The 22,416-nt window shown below is 37.8% G+C and overlaps 1 protein-coding gene and 1 long non-coding RNA gene across 2 annotated transcripts in view; one reads left to right on the forward strand and one right to left on the reverse strand.

The window, feature by feature from the left end:
- LOC146469970 (uncharacterized) overlaps nt 1–22,416 on the forward strand; it is a 43,607-nt gene that overhangs the window by 13,132 nt on the left and 8,059 nt on the right. The window lies entirely within an intron of this gene.
- Nucleotides 1,739–21,508, reverse strand: LOC146469971 (protein PAT1 homolog 1-like). The gene is made up of 20 exons (XM_085122065.1): nt 21,423–21,508; nt 21,201–21,309; nt 19,910–20,106; nt 19,430–19,516; nt 18,886–18,975; nt 18,270–18,434; nt 16,467–16,727; nt 15,562–15,757; nt 14,236–14,606; nt 12,792–12,942; nt 12,310–12,407; nt 11,727–11,798; nt 11,195–11,262; nt 10,906–10,986; nt 10,634–10,718; nt 8,903–8,977; nt 7,944–8,090; nt 7,097–7,188; nt 6,348–6,497; nt 1,739–5,919 (listed from the first exon to the last, which is right to left on the reverse strand). Exons 1-20 carry the CDS (start codon nt 21,459–21,461, stop codon nt 5,883–5,885), a joined length of 2,571 nt encoding a protein of 856 aa, XP_084978191.1. The 5' UTR covers nt 21,462–21,508; the 3' UTR covers nt 1,739–5,882.

Consider the following 22,416-nt stretch of genomic DNA (forward strand, 5'->3'; position numbering starts at 1 on the left):
AACAGCTGTATCTTTATTAGTCAAGAAATCCAACCGAGTGCTTGCGACTAGGTCTCTTTCATAGCACCTTGGGCATTTCTTGCGTTAGTGGTTTTTTGGCAAGTAGTACAAAATAGCAGGGATTACTAGCAATATGTATGATTTGGGTGATAAAAGAATAATGCACACATAACTTCACGGGAATGTAATTATTTAAAATCTATTCCAGGTGATGGGAAAACAAAACACACAACGGATTTTATTTTTACAAGCTCCATTACCCTTGTATAGCTAGAAGCGTCTGAAGCTTCATAAGCTTCATGCCTAGCTTGTCATGTTAAGGCGCAGTGATGAGGTGTTTAGTGTATCAGACGCTTGACGTAATGTATCAATCACGAGGCGCTGCCGAGTTTTTTAAACCATCTTGGAGATGTTTGCAAATAAGATGAAACTCTTTCTAGTGTTTGATATAGCTTCTCAAGCCATTGATAATTCTTTGAGAGAATCAAAACAAAAGTTCACCAAATTTTATGATAATTAAGACCATATTTCCAAACGTCCTTCACGGTAGTGATTTCATTCGTTTTCTCTTCATGTATAATTAATAACTTTGAGAACTTAATGTCGTTTGTTCATTGGAAAACATGGTTCCTGGCCATTTATTTCACAGTATCTCTGTTTACCCAAGTCAGTGTACACCGGGTGCTTACCATTTGCATGGAAAACCCGGAAATTCCAGTTGGAAAATCAAATGGTAAAACGCATCATTCCATTTGGAGTACTTCTGAAATTATGGGCCTCTGGTCAAAGTGATGCATTTTTATTACTCCTTTTGGGATTTACAGCTGATGTTCACACATGCATTTTGCATGTTATCCATCTTCTGCTAAGACAAGCTAAATCATTTCGTATTTATGCCGAAAATTTTCATCCGGGTGGTTTACGTAAATGGTAAGTAAACCTGTTAACTTGTCGTTGGCTAGCAACTTCATCGAAAAAGAGTAACAATTCTCCCAGTTGTATTAAGGTTCAATAAGCTAACACTTTGAATTATTTAAAGGCAGAACTTTACGACTATGATCTTATTTTAGTTTCATTTATGAATAATATCTAACGTATATGAATATAACTGATATCAACACGAGCTGAACGATCATTCGCAATGCAAACTGTAACCCTGGAATTGATGAAAATAAAGATCCACGTGTGACATATTTTGTGCTGTATTTTGTACTGTACAAACTGAAATTAAAATGTTTTACGCTCTTTCAGTTTGGAAACGATTTTCAGCAAACCCGTTGTTTTGTGCATTATTGTTAAAAACTAAAAAAATAACCGTGACGTGGAAGAAAATCTTGTGGTTGATAAAAGGTATTCATCCTTTGTGAGTTAACTGTGTCTGGATTTTGAAAAGTTAATACTAAGGTATGCATGCGTAAGGAAATAGCCTGTGAACGGCTCCCAAGTGGGGTATGGGGCGAAGACAAAAATCGATTTTTCTTGGACTGCATGGGTGCCTTATAAAAATAGGGAAGGCAACACAAATCGTTTGGATCCAAAGGCCAAATTGTAGCCTTTTCAAAGGCACAACTTGATTGGCCATGCAAGGGCGATCTAACAGACGTCAAGATCAAGATCTGTACCGACTTGAAGTTGCCCTGAGACCACGCGACTTGTCACTGTCGTTGACTGTTTGTCGAAAGTTAATTTGAATTGTGTTACCTCCAATTCAATAAACACAAAATGTGAAACCTCAAAACACTTTTTACATATCGCAGTATTTTATTGATCTTAATATCAAAATTCTGTTTGATTCAAATTAAGGATAGCTTATTCCGCAGTTTGCTACTAAAGCAGCTAACGGTGCTTGACATTTAATAATGACAATAATAATTCACAATTCGTACTTCACACTAATTACAATAAACAATGCGCACAAGACAAGGTATACTACATACAATAAATAATGAAAGAGCGCAAAGTATCGTTCGTGAACGAATATGGTCTCGCTATTCTTTATCCGGGCTAATTGCTCAAAATTATAAGCTCCGACTTACGTGTAATTAAATATGATAAGTTATATCTCATCTATATCAAATGTACAGTGGAACCTGGGGCCCCCGTTCGAGCGGTTCTCAATCGTGTCAAAAACTATTTCGTGTTTGCCTTATATACTGTTGATTTACTGAACTGTGTGATTGGTCAAAAACGTCATTTATGTGCGGTACTGCACATGCGTCAGCTCGTGACGTTGCTCCTTTAAGTCAAACGATAATCAAACGTGAATTGCTCGACTTGCATTTGCTTCGAGTTCTGATTGGCTCATGATATTGCGTCTGTTGATTGGCTGAACAATTTAGAACCGCTCTAAAAGGAACACTTCGTTGTCACATCCTCTTCAACGGCCTCGTACATCAAAAACTCATTTCTTTATTAATCCTAGTCCATTTTTGTTGCACACGGACGTCGTATTAACAGGTTCCACTGTAAATAGTTGCTTTGTTTACATTTTCACAAAAAGTTAAACTTCACGTCGGAACGGCTAGCCCGTTTTAATCACGTTATTTTGTTAATACTTCCAACTGCTTTCTACAGTCGAACACCACTTAACGTACAACCACTAAATGAAGAAGAAGAAATATTGCTAGATCAGATCTTGCTAATTTTGCTTAGCAAGAATAATCAGAAGACAATTTAATGATCGCTATTTCTCGGGCATGGTACAATGGCTCATATACCATGGCCGCAAAGCCAATCAAATCCCTGGAACTGCATTAAACAATGATCCAATTTTTAATAAATATTCACGTGTGTGGATCCGCCCCTGCAAAGGCTTCCAAGTATAACAAATGTATGGGGCACTAAGCAGAATTGGCTTCATTTCGTGCACCAGCTGAAAGTTTACGTTGAACTGTACAAGTCGTCTCAGGTCGTACGTAAAGGTTACCATATACGTTTAGAGGTGTCTCGCATCCAAGCGATGTAGCGTGTCCAGTCTAAACTGTAGATACCTGAACCCTTATATCAAATTAAAGCTTATAGAACTGGCTATCGAACTATACCAAGAATTTTGAAAGAAAATGAATTGCCGAATTTTTAGCACTGTTTTCTTGAATCAATTTTTTTCACTTGGAGACACTTTAAAGAGCTAAAACTCAAAAGGAATTTGTTCGTTGGCCTTCAAATTCAGACAGTAGCTAGTTTAACATACAAACAACAAAACCGTGTCTTCGAATTTTTCGTTCATATTTTTTCTCTGAGAGCGATTTTTGTACGATCATTCCACATTTATTTTTTATCCTATTTCGAAAATGTTCGTAATTTTTCACTGCCATTGAATATGGCAAAACGCAGACACCTTTTTATGGCGCTTTGGGTCCGGAAAATGAGGAGCAAATTAAATTAGCGAAAAACAACATTCGCTTTGACTTGTAGCTTTAAAAAGGTGATTCGGACGCTCGCATTTACAGGTCGTGAAAAATTCGACAATTCATTTTATTTCAAAATTCTAGGTATAGTTTGATAGCAAGCTCTATAGGCTTAAATTTGATGTAGGGGTTTAGGTATCTACAGTTTAAACTGGACGCGCTAGATCGCTTGGACGCGAGACACCTCTGAAGGTGTACGGTAACCTTAAATTAAACAGGCCTGGCATAATAACAATAAGTGTATTATCGTTTGTCTCACGATGTAGTCAATTTGAGATGTAAATCGCGACGATGAACAACAACAACCTCTTTCTCGACAGGCCTGGCATATTAAGAAACGATCAATACAGCTACGTAATGCTCTAACCACCCGGAAAACAAATTATGGAAAATTTGATGAATACCAACAGCCTGGTAAATGTTTTATTAACGGAAAAAAGTAAACACATCGCGAAAATAAGACCAAATTGATTCAGATACAAAATTGTTAATGTAATTGAGCTCTCTCCTTTAATTCACTAGAACTATCAAAATCTAATTCCTAAGTGGTATGCTAGTATAATGTGAGGAACGCCGATTGGGAGAAGACAGTGAAATGCAGTGTACCGCATTCTTCGATTTAATGAAAATAATAACCATGTTTGCATGGCTAACCATGACTGCGTTCTCGTATTTCGAGCTTAGCTATGAAATAAGAACGATGAACTAATTTTTCTAGGTCGGTTTTTAGAATCGTTCATCATAACTATCCACCGCTCGAATTGGAGAAGTAGTTACTGAAATTACAGTATAAAAGTGAGAAACGGGTTTCACATAATTATACTTTGCTAATCTTATGACTTTTATTTCACACAGAGTAGAAAGTATGAACCCGAAGTCTGAAATAACAGCTTTTGGGGAGAAAAACAATTCCCAAAAGTTACAGGAGATCATCGATCCCTTATTTCCAAAAATAGCTTTACCAGCAACATGTAAACATTGTTTGCCAATAAGTCAAATTCCCTGAGGAAATAATATTTCATATTTTTGAAACCAAATTTGCGGTTTTTCGTTACGCAATTCAATTTTCATACCGTGAGGGCTTTGGACGGCAGTTTTGTGCACAGCACATCACACGAATTAACAACAATTGCAATCTACTGGTTGGAAGATTCAAACCACGCGCACGATAATTTCAACTTTATCTTAATATCAGTCAGCCCAACATCAGTTTACTGAGGTGCAAAATGCTTCAATTTTCAGATTACATTGTTTCCAGAAACAACATTGCTAATAATAAATTATTTGTGATACGTAGCCTTAAAGTGTGCATTGCATAGATTGTATTCAGGTGCTTATCATTTGTCAGGGAAACTAGACTGTTCAGCCTTAAATCTTGGCAAGGAACCAGTTTCCTCTCAAGACCCGCCCTGGGTTGTAACGCACTTTGTCTTCAAGGAGCTGGCGATGGCCCCAACGAACGATAACGAAATCTTCTGCTCCAGCACGGAAAAACACCGAAAGGAACGGAATGTTTTGTAGCCTTGTTAAAGGGGCCGTGTCACCTACTTGTGACGTCACTTCGAACGGCCAAAAACATATTTGTAAGCTAGAATCGTTTTCATTCGGAATGTTTGAATGTAATGTTTCAGTTTTGTTAACAATAACGCAACCACTATACATAAACTAGTATTAATTATCTTTGGCCGCGGACGGCCGGGATTGAAATGGATTGCAACTTGAAAAAAATGGAAGTTCTTCCGGTGTATTTTGAAGAAATCGCTAAGAAAACTATTATAGTCTATTCTTCCCAGGAGAAATCACTTAATAGTTTCTTCTCGGTGCTCTAAGAGCAATTTAATGTTAAAGAAAGGTATCTTGTCAAATATTTGAGCACTTTTGACAAAAACACAGAGAAATCTCCGTAACAGTGCCCCTTTAACAGCAGCCGTGGTCAGGTGTGAAAGAGGAGAATTACCAGAACACATGAAGGGAAGCATTAAATGCAACTAGAGAGAACAAGTAAATTGGAAAACAAGATCAATGGTATGTTTTACGCGAGGAGAGAGAGAAGGGAAGGGCTTAAAAGTGATGGTGAAGGTGATGACGGTGACATCGATTAGGTCCACCACTGGTAACATAAGAATATTCCTTTTACAAACCAAGCAGCAGTTACCAGCACAAACGTGTTCGTCAAGAGAACTGGCCGTCCATCAAGACAACAGAGCTTCAGTTAGATTAATATGAATATACGAAACATAGTTTACGTCCGTAAGGCCTGACAACTGACAAGCGTCCGAAGTATGACAAAATAATTCAAGTTGTATTTACACCGGCTTAGCAAAGCACATAAAGTTACTGCAAAAATATCAGCGATCTCGTGGCGAGATTCTCTTTGGCTTTAAACATTTAAGTAACGGAGTTTCACCTATTATTTTCTCAGTTTAACTAAGACCCACAGGCTCCACAGGCAAACTGCATGACTAACTTCGTATTCTACATTGCCATTTGTGATTTAGCAGAAGCCGCCAGCCTGAAACGCCAAACAAAGTAAAACGTTAGAATAAAGAAGAGAAAACGCAATGAAAACAAGGAATAAAATACATTGAGAACTGCACTTCCATCAACAATGAACAATTGAATATAAGGAATACACACTGACCACAAAACAACTGAAACATTTCCCATTTGTACACATCTTTGTACTTGTAAATCTGCCCCGACACTGCGATAGTATAAATTTTGTAAAATTCCTCCCTGACACAATCAGCGAAAAAGGAACCGAACCCCAAGAAAGCCTTGTACACAAGCCTTTGGGATCGAACTGTTGCACTATGAAAAATTCATGCGGACTCCAAGGTTACTAAGAACTACATTGCTTGACGGACTTCTAACAAAGAGCAAGATGTAAATCGGCTGCTATCAATGCATAAGCTGTCAGCAAAAGAACAAATCACCGACCTTAAATGCTCCTGTAGTAATGCTTTGGTTTGGACATCAGTGCAAGTGGACAACAAAGCCACTAATCTGTCAGCAGCTTCAAGATTCCTTCCCAGCAGCTTGAAGGGGACATCTTGAAACTCAGTTGCAACTTGAGAGACAATGTCTAACCTACGTACAATAATGAAAATTAAGGTTAACGAGCATCCGTCTCAAGAAAGCTTGCCCACTGTCACTACAGGTCTTTTGTTGACATCTCTAAAATGATGAAACGACCATAGGAGCAGGTAGCAAACTAGTTTTTCCAGTACGAAGGTGAAATATAAAGGGCCCGTTGGAAGAGGGGGTAAGTGACGATTGACCTTTAAAATCCAAATTTCTCCAAACACCGCTCAACGTTGGCCTAGATACTTATCGGACCCGGTAAGTTACCGTGACTTTCGGCTTCCAAGGCCAAATGGTGACTCGCGCATTTTTTTCACCACGCCCTTTAGGTACAACCCCAGAACCGAACCCCGAATATTTATCACCTTTCCCTTTTTTTAAGAGGCTACTGTATTAGTCAAAGTACAGTCAATTATCAAGAGCAGTTTGGTTTATCCGTGTAAAATTAACGGACATCTGTCAAAATGGGAAGAGGAACAGAACAGAATCACGGTCCTGGATAAAGGGGACTCTGATATTAAGTACAAGCATAGCAGTTCCATTGCACTGCCAGTTTTCTCTACAACATAACTTTTTACTAGCGCAAAACGCATAAAGATTCTTACCAAGACCTTCTCATATCATCTTCAGATTCGGTCAAACTGTTAGACGTGACAGCTGCTCTTCGTAGCAGTATGCTCAAAATTCCTAAACCAAACTGAAAACAGATCATACATGGATTGTATCAGCTTCCTGTAGCCTTACTACAAAACATGAGGGAGTTAGTTTCTAAAGAAACTGCGGAGCTGCGTCCGTGGGGAGTGGAAACGAATGTTTGGTTTACCCCAAAGACGAAATCAGAGACGAACGGTTAATGCTCGAAACGTCAGCACTCAAATCTCTTTACGGGGGCCAATTTACCTATAGTTATCAACTCTGTTACTACAAAAAGTTTTATTGGTAGTCTTTGTGCATCAGTCTTCTGCGAGGGAACCTACAAGCAGTCAACCATCTCTCGGAAAAGCACTGAAATAATAAGAGCGCCTCTCTTTGTCCTTGAGAAACAAATCTGTAAACCAGCCATAATCTAAGAGATTATTCTTTTGGATCATGGCAGTTGGAAACAAAAATGTTTGACAATTTGTTTCGAAGGACTATCGGCTAACAGTTGCCCCGCGGAAATTTGATGCTCTTAGAACAAATACTAGAACATCAAATTTCCAAGGGGAAACTATCACACCGATATATAGTCCCGAGCTGTTGTTTCTAACGCTCACCACCAAATTTTCTACCGCACAAAAGTCATTGAGATTTATATTTCGAATTTACAGAAAAAAGACAAATGAACGCAACCTGTTTATTAACGCGTTAAAAGAAGAAGAAATGTGAGTATTTTTCAGGGACGAGTACAATCCTTCCGAGAAATTTCGTCTCCCCACGGATGAACACTATAACTGCATCATACGGCATTACCTGATTGACCAGGACTACAGGAAGGGATGATCTCTGTGTGGTAGACATGCCTTGTGCAAACACCATGCCTTGAAGGCAGTGGATCACAACTGACGGTGACACCCGCTCCGACACTTGGTTAAGCGGAACCATCAAATGATCTAAGGTCTGTGGTGAAACGACACAAAAAATGACGTTATGGGAAATAGGAGAAATACTGATTTACGGTTGATATTGTTTTTTGTTTGTTTGCTCGTTTGTTAGGTTTTTTTTTTTTTTGTTATCATCATATCAAAAACCTAAAATAATGATGTGGACTTCAAGAAGTTATAACAAAAGCATTTTTTTTGGCCCGCACTGTAACCACAGGCAGACCACCCTCTGTTTGTGTGGTGTAATTACTGTTTGGAACTTGAGACTTTATATTCTCCCTCTCTCTAGTACCGGCCTTCGGCCGGCAACACTGTGGAACAGTAAACTCGCCAAAGAAAGGTTTCTGCGGCTCGGAATGACCAAAAAACACCATGCGTGACTCAATCAACAATTCCTTGAAACTTTATTTCAACATAAAGGTAAAAGGCGCCTTTAAGTATCTTCACTCAGTAAAAAATTTCAACCGATCGTGTCGCAATAATTACACCAGACAGAGGGTGGTCTGCCTGTGCTGTAACTAAGGAGGTGTATTTTGTTAGTGCGATAGCAAAAGAAAGGAGAAAAAGATAACACATCTGAATAACATATCAGTTTTACTCTATAAGAACTCACACAAGCTACATGTAGACTGTACAATATCACAAAAATGTTCTATGCAAATAGACCAATTTCGATATATTAAAATTCTAGGTTGGCTACGAGGCTAGGGGAATAAAACAAAATAAATTAATTATTCATCTCTGAACCTCAATGTATTTTCTGTTGTTTTATTCCCCTATTGTTTTCAAGAAGGATTATGGTGAATTGTTTGTTTTGTACTGTCTAACCTCTTCATTGGTGTCCCTTTTAATAAGTGATGTAATATTCCTGGTCATGGCCATTAAAACTGCTTCTACTTGACCCTGGCAATAAACAATTAACACACAACAATAAGTGAAGGTAAAAACGCCCGTTTGCCAGCTTGATATACTGTTAATCCTCTATTAAGCCCATTCTTTATTAGAGGGGGAGGGGAAGGGGGGGGGGGGGGGGCGGGCAGCGGATTTACGGTATCATACATGTACTTCATTTTTATCATTTTCTATTTAAAACCATTCAGCTTTTATTCCGAAGTGGATGTGTTTCTCGCTTACAGAGGTCCTTGTGTTCACAATGTATCAGATGGGGAAAAGCATATTTCCCTTCCATTGGCCAAATCTACTGCAGCCGGGATTACGTACAGCAAACAGTACTTTTCCTTCATCCATTATTCAGCTAGATAACATGTAAAATAGGAAATACATTCATATGAAATCCATACAAGTATGATAATGCCGTGCACAATGCATTGCCGGCGGTTTTTATTTTATCTGAGCAAATAATGTAGTAACAAATAATTAAGAATTGGTTCGTGCTTAGCGTGCGTATATCGAGTTATGGATACACGCGGGAAGTTTGGAGAGCACGAGAGAAGCGCAAGAGTTGCTCGAGGCGTAGCCGAGAGCAACTCTAGCTTCTTGAGTGCTCTCCAAACTTCCCAAGTGCATCCATAACTCGATATACGCACAGCTAAAAGCATGAACCAATTCTTTTATAACATAGTGAAAATAAAGTAAATGATTCATGGAAAGCAGGTTTTGATCCCGATTAATTACAAGATTCTCTGTACAAAACAAAAAAAAAAAAAGGCGAAAACGGTTTCTCATATCGGTTTAATCTTAACGTTTCATAAGCTTCAAGCTCTATAAATATACATTTTTTATGGTGTTGTCTCTCTGTAAAAGTGTTTTAATAACACAGCGCGCGTATGCTTCCCCTATCTTGCACACGTCCTCGGATGGACGCACGGCCGTGCGTATGTTGAGAAATGTACCATGATGACGCCAATCGGAATTAGATTAGGATGCACGCGCGCTATGTTATAATTATGAATACTACAATCCTGCTCAATATAGGAGCCCCTTTAGTCCACAGTTTTGGCAACAAATTGATATTTTGCACATTCTACGGATCTTTGCCCAGTTGTTCAAAGCCTTATTAAGCTAATCCTGGATTAACGTGAACTTTGATTCAGGTTTAATTAAAATTAATAAAGATTATCCCAAAAGAATTTGGTCCCTCAAGCCGCCGCTACACGTTGAAACTTTTAGCTGAAACTTGTGTGCAACAGCGAACGGGACCAGTTTTACGAAGTGGTGTTACACGGTGAAACTCTTGTTTTTCACCACTGCGACCGTTGCGAGCCGTTGCAGAAGTAGAAAGCGGTTCTACTTTTCGTGAAACTTGTCTCGCAACGGAAGTTCGAAAAAGTTTCACGAAACCGCTAACCGACCATGTTACACGGTGCATCGCCTGCTGAAACTTGTTCCGCAGCGCCGTTGCACACAAGTTTCAGCTAAAAGTTTCAACGTGTAACGGCGGCTTCAGTTTTGACTTAGACTTTTCTTAGCCCTTAGCTTGAAATTTGCCTTTTCGACCATTAAATTTGTAAACGAGCGAGATGAAAACCTCAGTTAACTTTAATCGTGGATTAGCGTAAATCGGCTTTTGAACAACTGGGACCAGGGTTTGTTTCTTACTGTGTCAAACAATGGTAGCGCCCTACTGAGAAGAAGCTTCCCTTTCTGGACGGACAAAAATTGAATAAAGAATTCATCATCACACCTGAAGAGCAAAATTGAAAGTCAGACCATGTAACAAACAAAAATGCACACAGAAACTCCAACTCCAGGACCAAAATTACCAAAGTTTTAGATGATCAAAATTGATGTTCAAGATCATACATGCATGTAGGTCCCAAGCCTCTGTTTATAAAAATAATCAAACAAAAAGCAATTTAATTTTGACCTACTTTGGAGAATCCTCTGTAGAAAGTTTTAAAAGGTTAAACAGCTTTGTAACAGCGAGTTGCCTGGTTTCCATAACTTTAGTTCTGAAACAACAACACAACATGCATGTTTAATGTAAATATCAAGTGCTAAGCCAGGCATTTTCTTTTCAAACACGGTGATAGACTTAATTATAGTACCCAACATCTTGAAAACCTTTCCAAGAAAACTTTGGCCAATGCAAATACATGTTAATAGTTTGTAGAGTTTCTGGCAAAAAAACTCACATGCGTAACTACACACATTACATACCTTTCCTGTTCTTCAACATGAATCACCCTCATGTCTAAACCCTCAATGTTTAAAAGGCAATCATAGCACTGAAAATAAGAAAAATCCAAAATTCTTACATTTCAAAACATTTGCATCACTGTCTTCTATTTGTCCTTTTGTTTTGTTTTGTTTTTGCTTTTTTAATGAACCAACGAGCGAAAAATGATCGCACAAACTACGGGCCAGTTAGGCCCTAATAGCTCAAAATAACACACGTAACTACAAATAATTTGCCAAGGCAAAAACAAAATAACTACTTACATACAATAAACAGTTACTTACATGATTGTATGTGTGGTAAACGACACTTGTTATTATTAATTTTATCAGATGTACAAATTGTACATGTAGCAAAGTCATCTTGTAAAACACTTCACAAACCAAACATACACCAAGACATTGTGCAATATGTTACAAGGGAACCTCTCATCTGTCATTTACACACTTCAAGCATGGATAAAATTCATTTACATGTAACTTGAGCACAAATTATAACAGATGATTGCAATACCTTTTCTATAGTGAGCAACAGTTGACTACGCCGTTTTGTGTCCTTCACGGGGGTTGAGCTGCCTTGTTTATCCTGGATGGAGAAAATCTACACTTTAGTGTAAATTTATGGCTTTTTGTGTACAATCACATAAAATGTAAACAGAAAACACATATTCACAAGGTGGAAAATACATGTACAATATTATTATAGCTGTACTTTAATACATTACTGTCGAAACTAAATTAAAGGCTATTAATAATTATGTCATTTTGGGACAAGCATTGATTACATGTATATGATAATATAACATGGTCTACCTACATGTAAATACATTGTGCAAAATAATGTAAATGAGCATTTGAAGAGCAAAGCACACTGTCTATCCCTGTATTAACAATATCTGTCAAGTTAAACTGATACTGTCAACACAACAACAGATTTGCCCACACTCGTTTTCCAGAGACTTTGCACCCTTATAAGAAGCACCAACAATATAACTGCCATTTAACAATAATAGAACAGTGTATGCCATTAGAACATTAACGTCCTTGAATAAATTTACATGTAAAGTAACGTTCAAGCTCAAAAGAGGCAAAAATACCTGTTCCTGGCCTTTAGCAATGTGCATTAAATCCACCATTTGCCTTGGGTGTTGAACAGAAGATGATGATACCTTTCCTAAAGTACCTTGAAAGTCCACTTGAATAAAAATATAAATAAAAACCTGGTTAACTTCCTTAAACAAATGGTCATCAACACCTTTCCAATAAGTAGCACAATGTATGTATGAATGAAAGAAAGGGCTCCCAAAAAGATTTCAAAGGATGTATCTCAAATGTTTTAAATCAAGACAGTTTACATGATTGCTCCATATTCCAAGTAAATGCCACTATTTTTGACAACTTTGTTAAAAATGTTCTGATGACCGTTTCCTCTTCACTCGACCAATCAAAATGTAAAAATTTTTGGAGATGGATTTATAAAACTCCACATTCATTTTCCGATAATTGACTTTGAATTCATCTCTCCATCTTGAATAAAACAAAAATGATGGGATCATACCAAACCCTTGGAACTACTTACATGGAGCATATGACCTTTTCTCTCGTTCAAACTGTGGTAAGACCATCTTTGTTGTCTCCCTGCTTGATCTGTTGTCTTGAACATTAGGCCTTAACTGTACACCCTCACTCTGTTTGGCCCGCTCCTTTGCTGCTTTCCTTCTTGTATAAGTCTGGAGAAATTTAGGCCAACTTAGAATAAATAATTTTTGTCTATACTACAGTACAAAAATGAGTATTTACAGGCTGGAATTCCACAGAGTGGCTCTTCATCCACAGCCATTTCCAAGTTAATTTGGAAATGTTAGTTTTTGTGGAGGGAGGAAATCCAAAGTACAAATAAACTCACTTGCTCATCCTTAGCACCCTGGTGATGCACAAGGCCACATCAGGCAATAAGGGAACTGGAAAAGGACCCAACTTGTCTGGGGTAGGAGGGTATTGAAGACACCACATATCTCATGGACATTACCGAGAGAATTTCATTGGCTTTAACCCTTTCCCGACCAAGAGTGCCATATGGCACAAGACGCAATTATGAGCTCAGTATTTGGTCAATTTGTGTGAAATTTGCACAACCAAAAGATCTTTGAAAGATCTATAAGTTGAAGGCATAAAATCATGCCCCCCTCATATATGAGACTTGATTTACCACCCCTCGAGCTTTCGGATTTTTTTTCCTTTGTACGTTAAGAGTCCAGTTGATATCTTACAACAAGCAATGCACTGAGAGCTGTACATTGAGCTATAGTTTAGGGGGACACCCAGTATGTACAACGAATAAGAAAATTTTCAATGTTTTTCTTCTTTCGTTTCGGACTTTTCTCACTCTAATATGTGACCTCCTCCATCTCTGTTGGTGTGATTTATAGCACACCCCAGAAAATACCTTTTAAATGGTATATCACATGCGGTCTCCCAGTTCATAATTAGCGATTTAGAAAAATTCGCCATTTCCCTTGGACGGGAAAGGGTTAAAATTCGAGTTGCCACAGAAATGTTCTCTCATTGTCATCTTTTATTGCTGGATTGAGACATGGCTATGCAATAAAGATACCATTTTTTGAGGTTGAGGATGGGGCTTTCAAGCTGGGATCACCATCTATTTTGTGGTTTGGTGGGTCCTGTTGGAGTATAATAGTTTTGACCATTTCCATAAAACCCACGCCAAACTGACCCTGGATCAGGATGGATATTACCAAACAAATTTTACGCATGATGCATCAGTCCAAAAATTCCTGGTAGATCACACAATCCAAATCTGTTGGATTTTCCAGGTTTTATAATTTATGTGGTTCAGTTCTAGGTCTAAACAAGCAAAGATACAAGCAGAAAAATTTACGGTTGGTTACAACTTGATATTAAAGAGAAATCTGCATGACCTTGTCAGCCATTGTACCGTACATAGACTATACATGGCATTGTGTATTATACACACTCTAACATCCTAACATGTTATAAGTCACCTGAAAGTAATAATCATCCAGTTCTGGCTCATCACTAGTGAGTTGGAGTAACTGAATCTTGACCAGCCATTCCTTTTCTCTTCTTGTCATTAGTCCAGCATAAGGATCATCTTTTCTTGGGCCTTCCTCAGCTACAGTCAAGAAGTTGTGAACCTTCCTCTCCAGATCAGTAAACTGATGCTGGTGTTCACGTCTGTCTTGCTGCCTGGGTGAGCGATTGTCATAGGACAATCGGTCATCATACTGGTTTCTTGGAAAGTTATGTCGTGGCTCTGGGAATCTTCTGTTATGAAGCTGAGGGCTGGAAAACCTTGGGTGCTGCCCAGGGCTCATTGGAAAGTTTAGCATGCCTCCTCGTAACATCATATGACCTAGTTGTAGAATACAAAATGTGGATTTGTTACATGGATATGCTTGGACTGTTCCGTGATAATAAATAATAATAATGCTTTGTTTATAGTCATTAGTGGAAATGCACTTAGCTACCCAAAGCTAGTTTACAGGCATTCGGGTTGGTTCCTTGAGAGGTCTGGATTTTGCCATACTGGGCTGAGTTGCTCGAAGCATGGTTAGCGCTAACCATTGGTTAAGAGGTATTAAAAACCTATAGGTTGTCATGGTATTTAACCCGGGTTAGCGCTAACCATGCTTCGAGCAACTGGGCCCTGACTGTTAATTAACAAACAGATTCCATTTGGCCATGTGTGTGTGTACTCTAAAAATGCACACATAATGTCAAACATGGTGGGAACAAAGAAGTGTGCTACCAGCCACAGGAGAGCAGGGTGACTGATCAAGGTTCTTGCTACATTTTGATTTCATCTGTGTATTATGAGAGTACACCCATGGCCGAATGGAATCTACAGCTTTATTTGTGTTGATATACGCTGTTTCGATATTACACTGTAGTTACTGTATCCTGCACAAAATTAGAAATGCTTTTAAAAGTTATCAGAGTAATGACATAGTGATCATTGTACAGAAAATGGGAAAGTTAATTTCTTTCTTTTTGTCATTATTTTATGATCTACAACAAGACAGCACACCTATAGGCTAATGCAAAGCCAACAAGGTTTGTAACTGCTAATAATTCTCTCACCATAATTTTGTGTGCAAAAATTTTCTGGAGGAAGGATTATCATGAGAACTGTCTGTGGCTTGTGATGTTATTTGTAAGTCTCATGCACTTTAATCATGAACTCCTCTAGATTGATCAAAGTGTGTGTTTTGCACTTTTATTTCTTACATATATGCCAATGAGGGCACTCTCCACTTGTTTCACCGGTATTAATTATGACTGTCACACTTATTTGTACTTCATCCTACCTGGATCAGAATGTATCAAGGGAAATGGATGTCTTGGATGAAAAGGTGGTGTCCTTGGAGTTCTCATCATGTGTGGCCTGGGGCCTGGGCCTAGAATTCCAGGCATGCCAGGCATACCAGGCATACCAGGAACGGGGTGTTTGGAGGATGGACTGGGTCTCTGCTGAAACATCTGAGGTGGCACTGGGGGAGTGTGCTGTAATAAAAACCACACTCAATGTTAATTCAATTTCATTAATTCAATACCAAAACCAACTGCATACACTGTAAGAACAAAATTATGTTTAAAAATTGAAGTACCACTTACACGTTTCTAGAGTACAGTAGCTATAAAAACCACCAAACTAGTGCTACATTGTAAACACTGTTTAACAATGATAACCTTGGTGTTCCCGTTACAGTTGTCACTGTTTAAGATCCAAAAAGGCATTGTATTGACCATTTTAGCTGCATCTGTTTACCATTCAAGTGAACAAAGATTTGATGTACATGTAGGCTTAACACAGCTATTATCAAAAACATTTAATACTACTGACAAATACTTGACCACAACAATGAACACAATTAACATACTGTACTCTGCAGTTTGCAATTCTTCAAATTTGCAAGTGAATCGCTGCAATTCTAATGTTTTACTTATTAATTTATCTTCAAGACTTACTGTCTTGTTGCTACAGGCTGTCCAATTTTAATTGCATGCCTGTGGTGTAGATTTTGTTTTAGTATGAAAATTTCCAAACCAGTTTGATTTTATTTGTATTTTTTAATTAAAGGAAAATAAAAATTAAACCTCTCATGACTGTACATTACTGACATCATTATTAACACACTTACTGTATTTGCCATTTGAACAAGTTAGAAGAAAATAATTTAAAGCCAACGGAAAATCAAGGCCTGACACTAACCATCCTTGCTGCAGGTGAATGAAATCCAGGGGGGGTCATCATGGGCCTTGGGATACCTGGGGGAGGTTGACCAATCATTGTCTTGCGAGTGGGAGGTGTTTGTTTAGGTACTTCTGGTACTTGCTGTGGAGCACTGGTATCACCAGTAAGCTCCTTCTCTAGATCCTCAAGCTTGATGGCATTGACAGGCAGCGGTTTCTTTGTGAACTGACTTGGTGGCACCAGCCCTTGTTGAGGTATTGCTGTAACAATTGAATCATCCTGCAAAGATTTAACATTAAAAGATTGAAATTTTGCTATTTTACCAGTCAAGAATAGTGGACTCATGGAATGCTTTACCATTGTCAGTTTGTATTATGACTCCCAATGTTTTGAGTATTATGCTCTAGGGGAGTTGAGTACTAGTTGATAGATTTCTTGGATTAGTTTACTCTTATGGACCTTTCTTATGAAATTTGAAGCTCCAGAAAAAAATCCATACCCACCCATGGAAGGTCATCAGAAATTCCTAAGGGGGAGGGGTTCTCAAAAGCCAAAATTTAGATGCAAAGTATGAAGCTAAACTGGAATTTCCTAGGGGGAGGGAGGTACAAACCAAAAACCTTCCATGGGGGAGTATTGATATTTCCTGGAGCTGGACAATTTCCTTACCCATTTTTTTAATTTTTGTTCAAGGGGAAAGGTGGTTTGTCTGAGAATGGGGTCAATGATTCTTTCGCAGACCATCCTTGAGGCATTTTATTTAGTTTTACTTTTAATTACTGTATATTTTTCTCCATTTGCATATGTTGTGGTTCAATTTTATCCTTGCTTTAAATTTTATTTTGCGTTGTTTCAAACTCATTATCATACATTAGCATACCCAAGAACAACGGGAAGGCAAACTTTAATTTTAATTTTGCCATTCATCTTCAAATACAGTAAAAGCTCTATTAAGCCGACAGCTATGGGGGTGGTAAAGGGATTGGATTAATAGGCCTTATCACGGTTTTCGACGCCATTTTGACGGGTAGGCAAACACGTCTGAAATAACAGTGTTTGTATGGGAATCCGATGTCAAATAATTTTCATAAAACATTGCTTCTGAAAAATTCATGAATTGGAAACTTTTGGAACTAGGGAAAGGATTTTAAGAAAAAAATTGGAGGGATCTATCTGTGCCAGAAAGCATCCAGTCGTGTTTTTAACTTTCCATACATATCCCTGTATTTTTTTCCCGCGAACTATTTTTAGTAGCAGTTCACGGCTGGTTCGCTATACAGACAAATGTATGGAAAGTTCAAAACATGACTGGACGCTTTCTGGCACAGCTACATCTCTCAAATTTTTTTACTTAAAATCGTTTTCCTAGTGCCAAGAGTTTCCAATTCATGAATTCTTCAGATGCGATGTTTTTTGAAAATTATTTGACATGTGATTTCCATGAAAACCGTGATAAGGCCTATTAATTTTGGACCTCAAGAAATCACAAACTTCAGAGTAAGGTCAGTGAACGCTGAATCACTGTTTTACAAATTACAATAATGATTTCTCTCCCCACATGTTGCTCTAAGTACAAATGACCCTTGAAAGCATTCAAGACCAAGTTTTACTATCAGCTCACTACAACGTGGATAAAAGTGGTCAATTTTTGTTTTGCTATGACCATACATGTACATGTACATGTATACAATTTTGTATTTCTATTGCTTTCTTGGGTTATTTTAGTGTAACCCTAAGCTCTCAATGGGAGAGGCTGTTTATATTACAAAATCTGTGTAAAAGCTGCCACTTATCTCCAGTGTTTAGTAAAGGATTACTCACCTCAAAAGCTGGTGAAAAAGGTCTCCTTTGCCTCCGTTTTCTTTCAGCTTCTGCTTTTAACAGCACTCCCAGAGGTGACTGTTGAGTAGTATTGACTGGTCCTTTGTTTTTATTCTCTTTGTCAAGTTTAGAAGGAGATCCCCATATGTTAGAAGATGGCGAGATCTAAACAAAGCATACTCAATGAGTGAATGAATGCATTATAATATAATTTCTTTGGTTCTGGGTATAGACCCTATGCAAAAATGGCTGACATTTTAACATTCTTCTGTCTGTATTCAAATTGGCCTCACTAGCCTCGTTCTTGACTTCAAATATCAAAAGAATATTTTACCTTGGACGAGGCTAGTAAGGCTAATTTGAATACTCACGAAAGAATATTACAATGTCAGCCATTTTGCATTACAGTAGGTGTATTGTGATAACTAAGCCTAGCTTGTCTGGGGTGCATTTTTGTGGTGGGGTAAGGGGTAGGGAAGGAGTGCCCCATATAATGTAACCTTGTAACCTTGCTCTGTTGATTAGAGGATAATGATGAGTCCAAAAACATACTGCACATGTAAATAATGTGCATGAAGGAGCCAAGTGTTTTAGGAGCCTAAAAGAGGTTGCTCACCAGATCATGTAATGATGTTGATGATGTTGGGCTGGACAGTGGTGAAGTTCCATCCCATGCAGGATTAATACCTGATGGATGCTGGATGTCCTGAAAAAAACGTTCACAAAAAAATTAAACCATGATTTCAAAAGATACATGACTGTAGCAATGTTGGCTATGCTAAAAATATCACTGGTATGAGCCAATGGTGAGAACACATTGCGATGTCTTTAAATGAAGCATGGTATGACACCAATGCATGGAGTACACATACCCTTTAAACCATAAAAATCAAGACACATGGATACATGTTGTGGTTCAAATTTATTTTTGGTTTATACTCTATCTTTCTATTGTTCTTGAGTATGATAATGTATGATAATAAGTTTTAAAATATAACTTAATGGAAAATAAAATTTAAACCCAGGATAAAATAATTATTGAACCACACCATATACATAAACTTCGATCCATTGTATTCTGATAAGTTATGACCCAAAAGATAGTAATGTTGGCCTTGCAAAAGAGTAAGTTGGTGTCTTTGCCATTGAATCAATCATACCTTGTATTTGGACGATGTTCTGGGAATAGGTATTGAGTCACCTTCATCATCATCAACCAGTTTTGACAAGTTCTGTTCAAGAATTTCCTGTTGCAAGGGATCAACACAAACATTAAAACTAGAAGTAATGATGCATAATATTAGATTAGTGCATTCAATGCTGTAAATGACTATCAAAAGAAGGGCATTAGGTTGACCTGACTGTATGAGATTTCTATTGTCCTACTAAAACATGTATCATACAATCTCTTATTACTGAACACTTTATTTGGCTTAACATGTATAAGTTGAGCCATTTTTACACAAACTCAAGCTAGTTTTTGGTAAAAAATGACTCAAAGGAGGGGGTCTGGCTTATACAATGTAGCCAAAATTTTTTGCCAAACAAAATTTCTTGAAACACCTGAACTTCACAAAATGGACATATTCACTTATGAGCCGAAATTACATGTATGTGGTATGGGTGATAAACAAACATACCTCTTCACGATCCAACTCATCCTCAAAATCTTCTTCACTGGCAGTTTTTGCATCTCTGGATAATGTCGATTTGGGATCATCTTGCTGAAGACCTAACCCTTTCTTTCTGAGCCACTCATCAAACTGTGCTTCATGCCTGCCTTCATCATGTACATGTATCCCTGCTAGCTTCCGATGCGCAAGTTCCCAGTCATCCTCTACAAAATATACAGTCAAGTTTTAATTTTATACAAACTAAAGTTACATGTAAAACAGTTATTAATAATAAACAAATACTACTACACTGGGACTTGATAACAATAATTTGGTATTTACACATGGTTTAACTGTTATTATCTTATAATGGAAGCTCCTACAGGTAGAGAGGAGTATAGTTGCATGTATCTGTAATTGCAAGAAGTTGCATTTTCTTATATATTTTTCTAGTTTTCACAAATTGCCCAAGCCTTTTTTAGTCTCCATTACAAACTCTGGCAAGATTTCCACACAGCCCTATCCTTTATTTATATATATATTTTTTGACTCAAACTCTACTCATGCTCACTGGTTGTGGAGGAGGGTCACATGTGGCATGACAGTGTGCATGTATAATTAATTTATAAGGCTGTGCAAAAGGGTCTTTCCCAAATTTTTAGTAAGTTAATGCAAGCCCTGGCAAGCATTGAATGTAAATTATTTACCTCACAATCCATTTAACAAACACTTTTAAACACAACTTTTCAATATTTATGCCTCTGCAGCTTTTTTTGTGATACTGGCTTCCTTAATTTACTTCCTCATAAAAATGACAACTACATAAAAATTATGTATGTATATGACCTAACTATTTGGCTGTAGCTATATATCACCCATTAAATCTATGATATAACCTCCTGCCCTTTACTTTACTCATTAAATCTCAGTAGTAGTTAATTAACTTCATTTACAGCACAAACTAAACAATAGTAAAATAAGAACCTGTGTGAAGCAAAACTGAAAGTGAAATGTAATATAAGAGTACGATTTAAAATGACAAGAGTACACACGTTAATGAAATATTGATTTTTTTTTCTGATTGCTATAACATTGTTCAAGGCTCACATCAACAAGAATTACTGCTAAATAGCAACACTTGTACGTACTAAGTAAGCTTAACTTTATATATAAGAAAATTTGCTTGCACGAGAAATATGCAAACTTTGATCGTGAGGGCGGTTTTAAACACGTGGCTGCCTTGCCCGTAGATAGGTAAGCACATCTTTCGAAGGCAGAACTTCAACACAACATTAAAACGGTTCAAATTTTTCAATACCTAAAGCTCCTGAGCCAAAAGTGTCGTCGTTTAGCTGGTCATAAGAATGTGCATCCGCGAGATTCGTCAGCGTCGGATCCAATTCGGACAAGTCTTCATCCTCAAAAGCCTAAAATAATGAAGAAAACAGTTAGCCTTCCTGTAAAACAATACTAGTGGAGCACTTTAAACGCTCAGTTAAAATTCATTTCACCCAAGAACACAAATTAAATGAACAAGTACCGGAATCTCTGGATTGAAACCAAAGAAAGAGTCCGCCATGTTGACATGTTGATCGCACAGCTACTGCGCATGTGTATTACAGTGTATTACTACACTCAAAGCCTTCGTTCCGCCCGAGCAGCGGTCAACCCCAAATTGTGGTACCCAGGTCCCACATGTGTGCACGTGTACTCACGCCTAAGCGCCAAAAATGACTACAGAGGAATTTGAACAATCTGACCTCTGAGACAACGGATAAGCTTCGTAAATCTGCTCATCTTTATGTTTTGTCTAGATACCAGGATTATGATTTATAATTTCATTCAGAACTGATTGTTTTGATTCCCAAACAAAACGAACTGAACCGTTTGCTCAGTAGGATAAATCCCTAGTCATCCTAGATAATAATGTTCTCTCAATGTACTCTTTGAACTACTGGGGCTTCCAAAGGATAAAACGTGTAAAGTAATATTATCGCTTTGAGATATGACGACAGCGCTAACTCAACTGACTCTGCTCCCATCTTTGATTTGGATTATTTTTGTTACCAATTTGTCAAGTAATAAACGTGACACCAAATTAATCTAAATTCATCCGACCACTTGACTTGTGCAAACTCGCTCGTAGTTTGTATGTGCCTTCCAGCTTTCAGGCATTGTTTCCAATCCTCTACTTTGACAGCTTCTGTCATAGGTGATAGTACCTCCATCCATTGCAACCTGATTACGGTTCAATACCCTTATGAAAGATGGAAATTACTTGACACCTAAGGGCTCATGCCCACCGCGAAATTTATTTCTATTTGAAGCTTTACTTGTGGCGCCAATTTTTCTAAGCTTGAATAGTGGAATTTTATTGTTAGGAGATATTGCCCACAAACACTGGCGTCAGATTATTTACAGTGGGGATTGAATTTGCACCTCTAATTAGCTGGTTAACAACAAGCAATGACGCACAAAACGGATATGTAAGAAGACATAAGCGTCAAATATGATCACGGCTGAACTGAGCTGAA

This window comes from Pavona decussata, unplaced genomic scaffold, assembly GCF_977016875.1.
Source record: "Pavona decussata unplaced genomic scaffold, jaPavDecu1.1 SCAFFOLD_114, whole genome shotgun sequence".
In the NCBI taxonomy this organism is placed as follows: Eukaryota; Metazoa; Cnidaria; class Anthozoa; order Scleractinia; family Agariciidae; genus Pavona; species Pavona decussata.

Coding starts and splice junctions, on each gene's coding strand:
- LOC146469971 (XM_085122065.1), bottom strand. CDS start 21,461: ATGGCGGACTCTTTCTTTGGTTTCAATCCAGAGATTCCG. Junction 20,107..21,200: donor TTTTGGCTCAGGAGCTTTAG/GTATTGAAAAAT, acceptor TATATTTTGTAG/AGGATGACTGGGAACTTGCG. Junction 15,758..16,466: donor ATTCACCTGCAGCAAGGATG/GTTAGTGTCAGG, acceptor TTTTTATTACAG/CACACTCCCCCAGTGCCACC.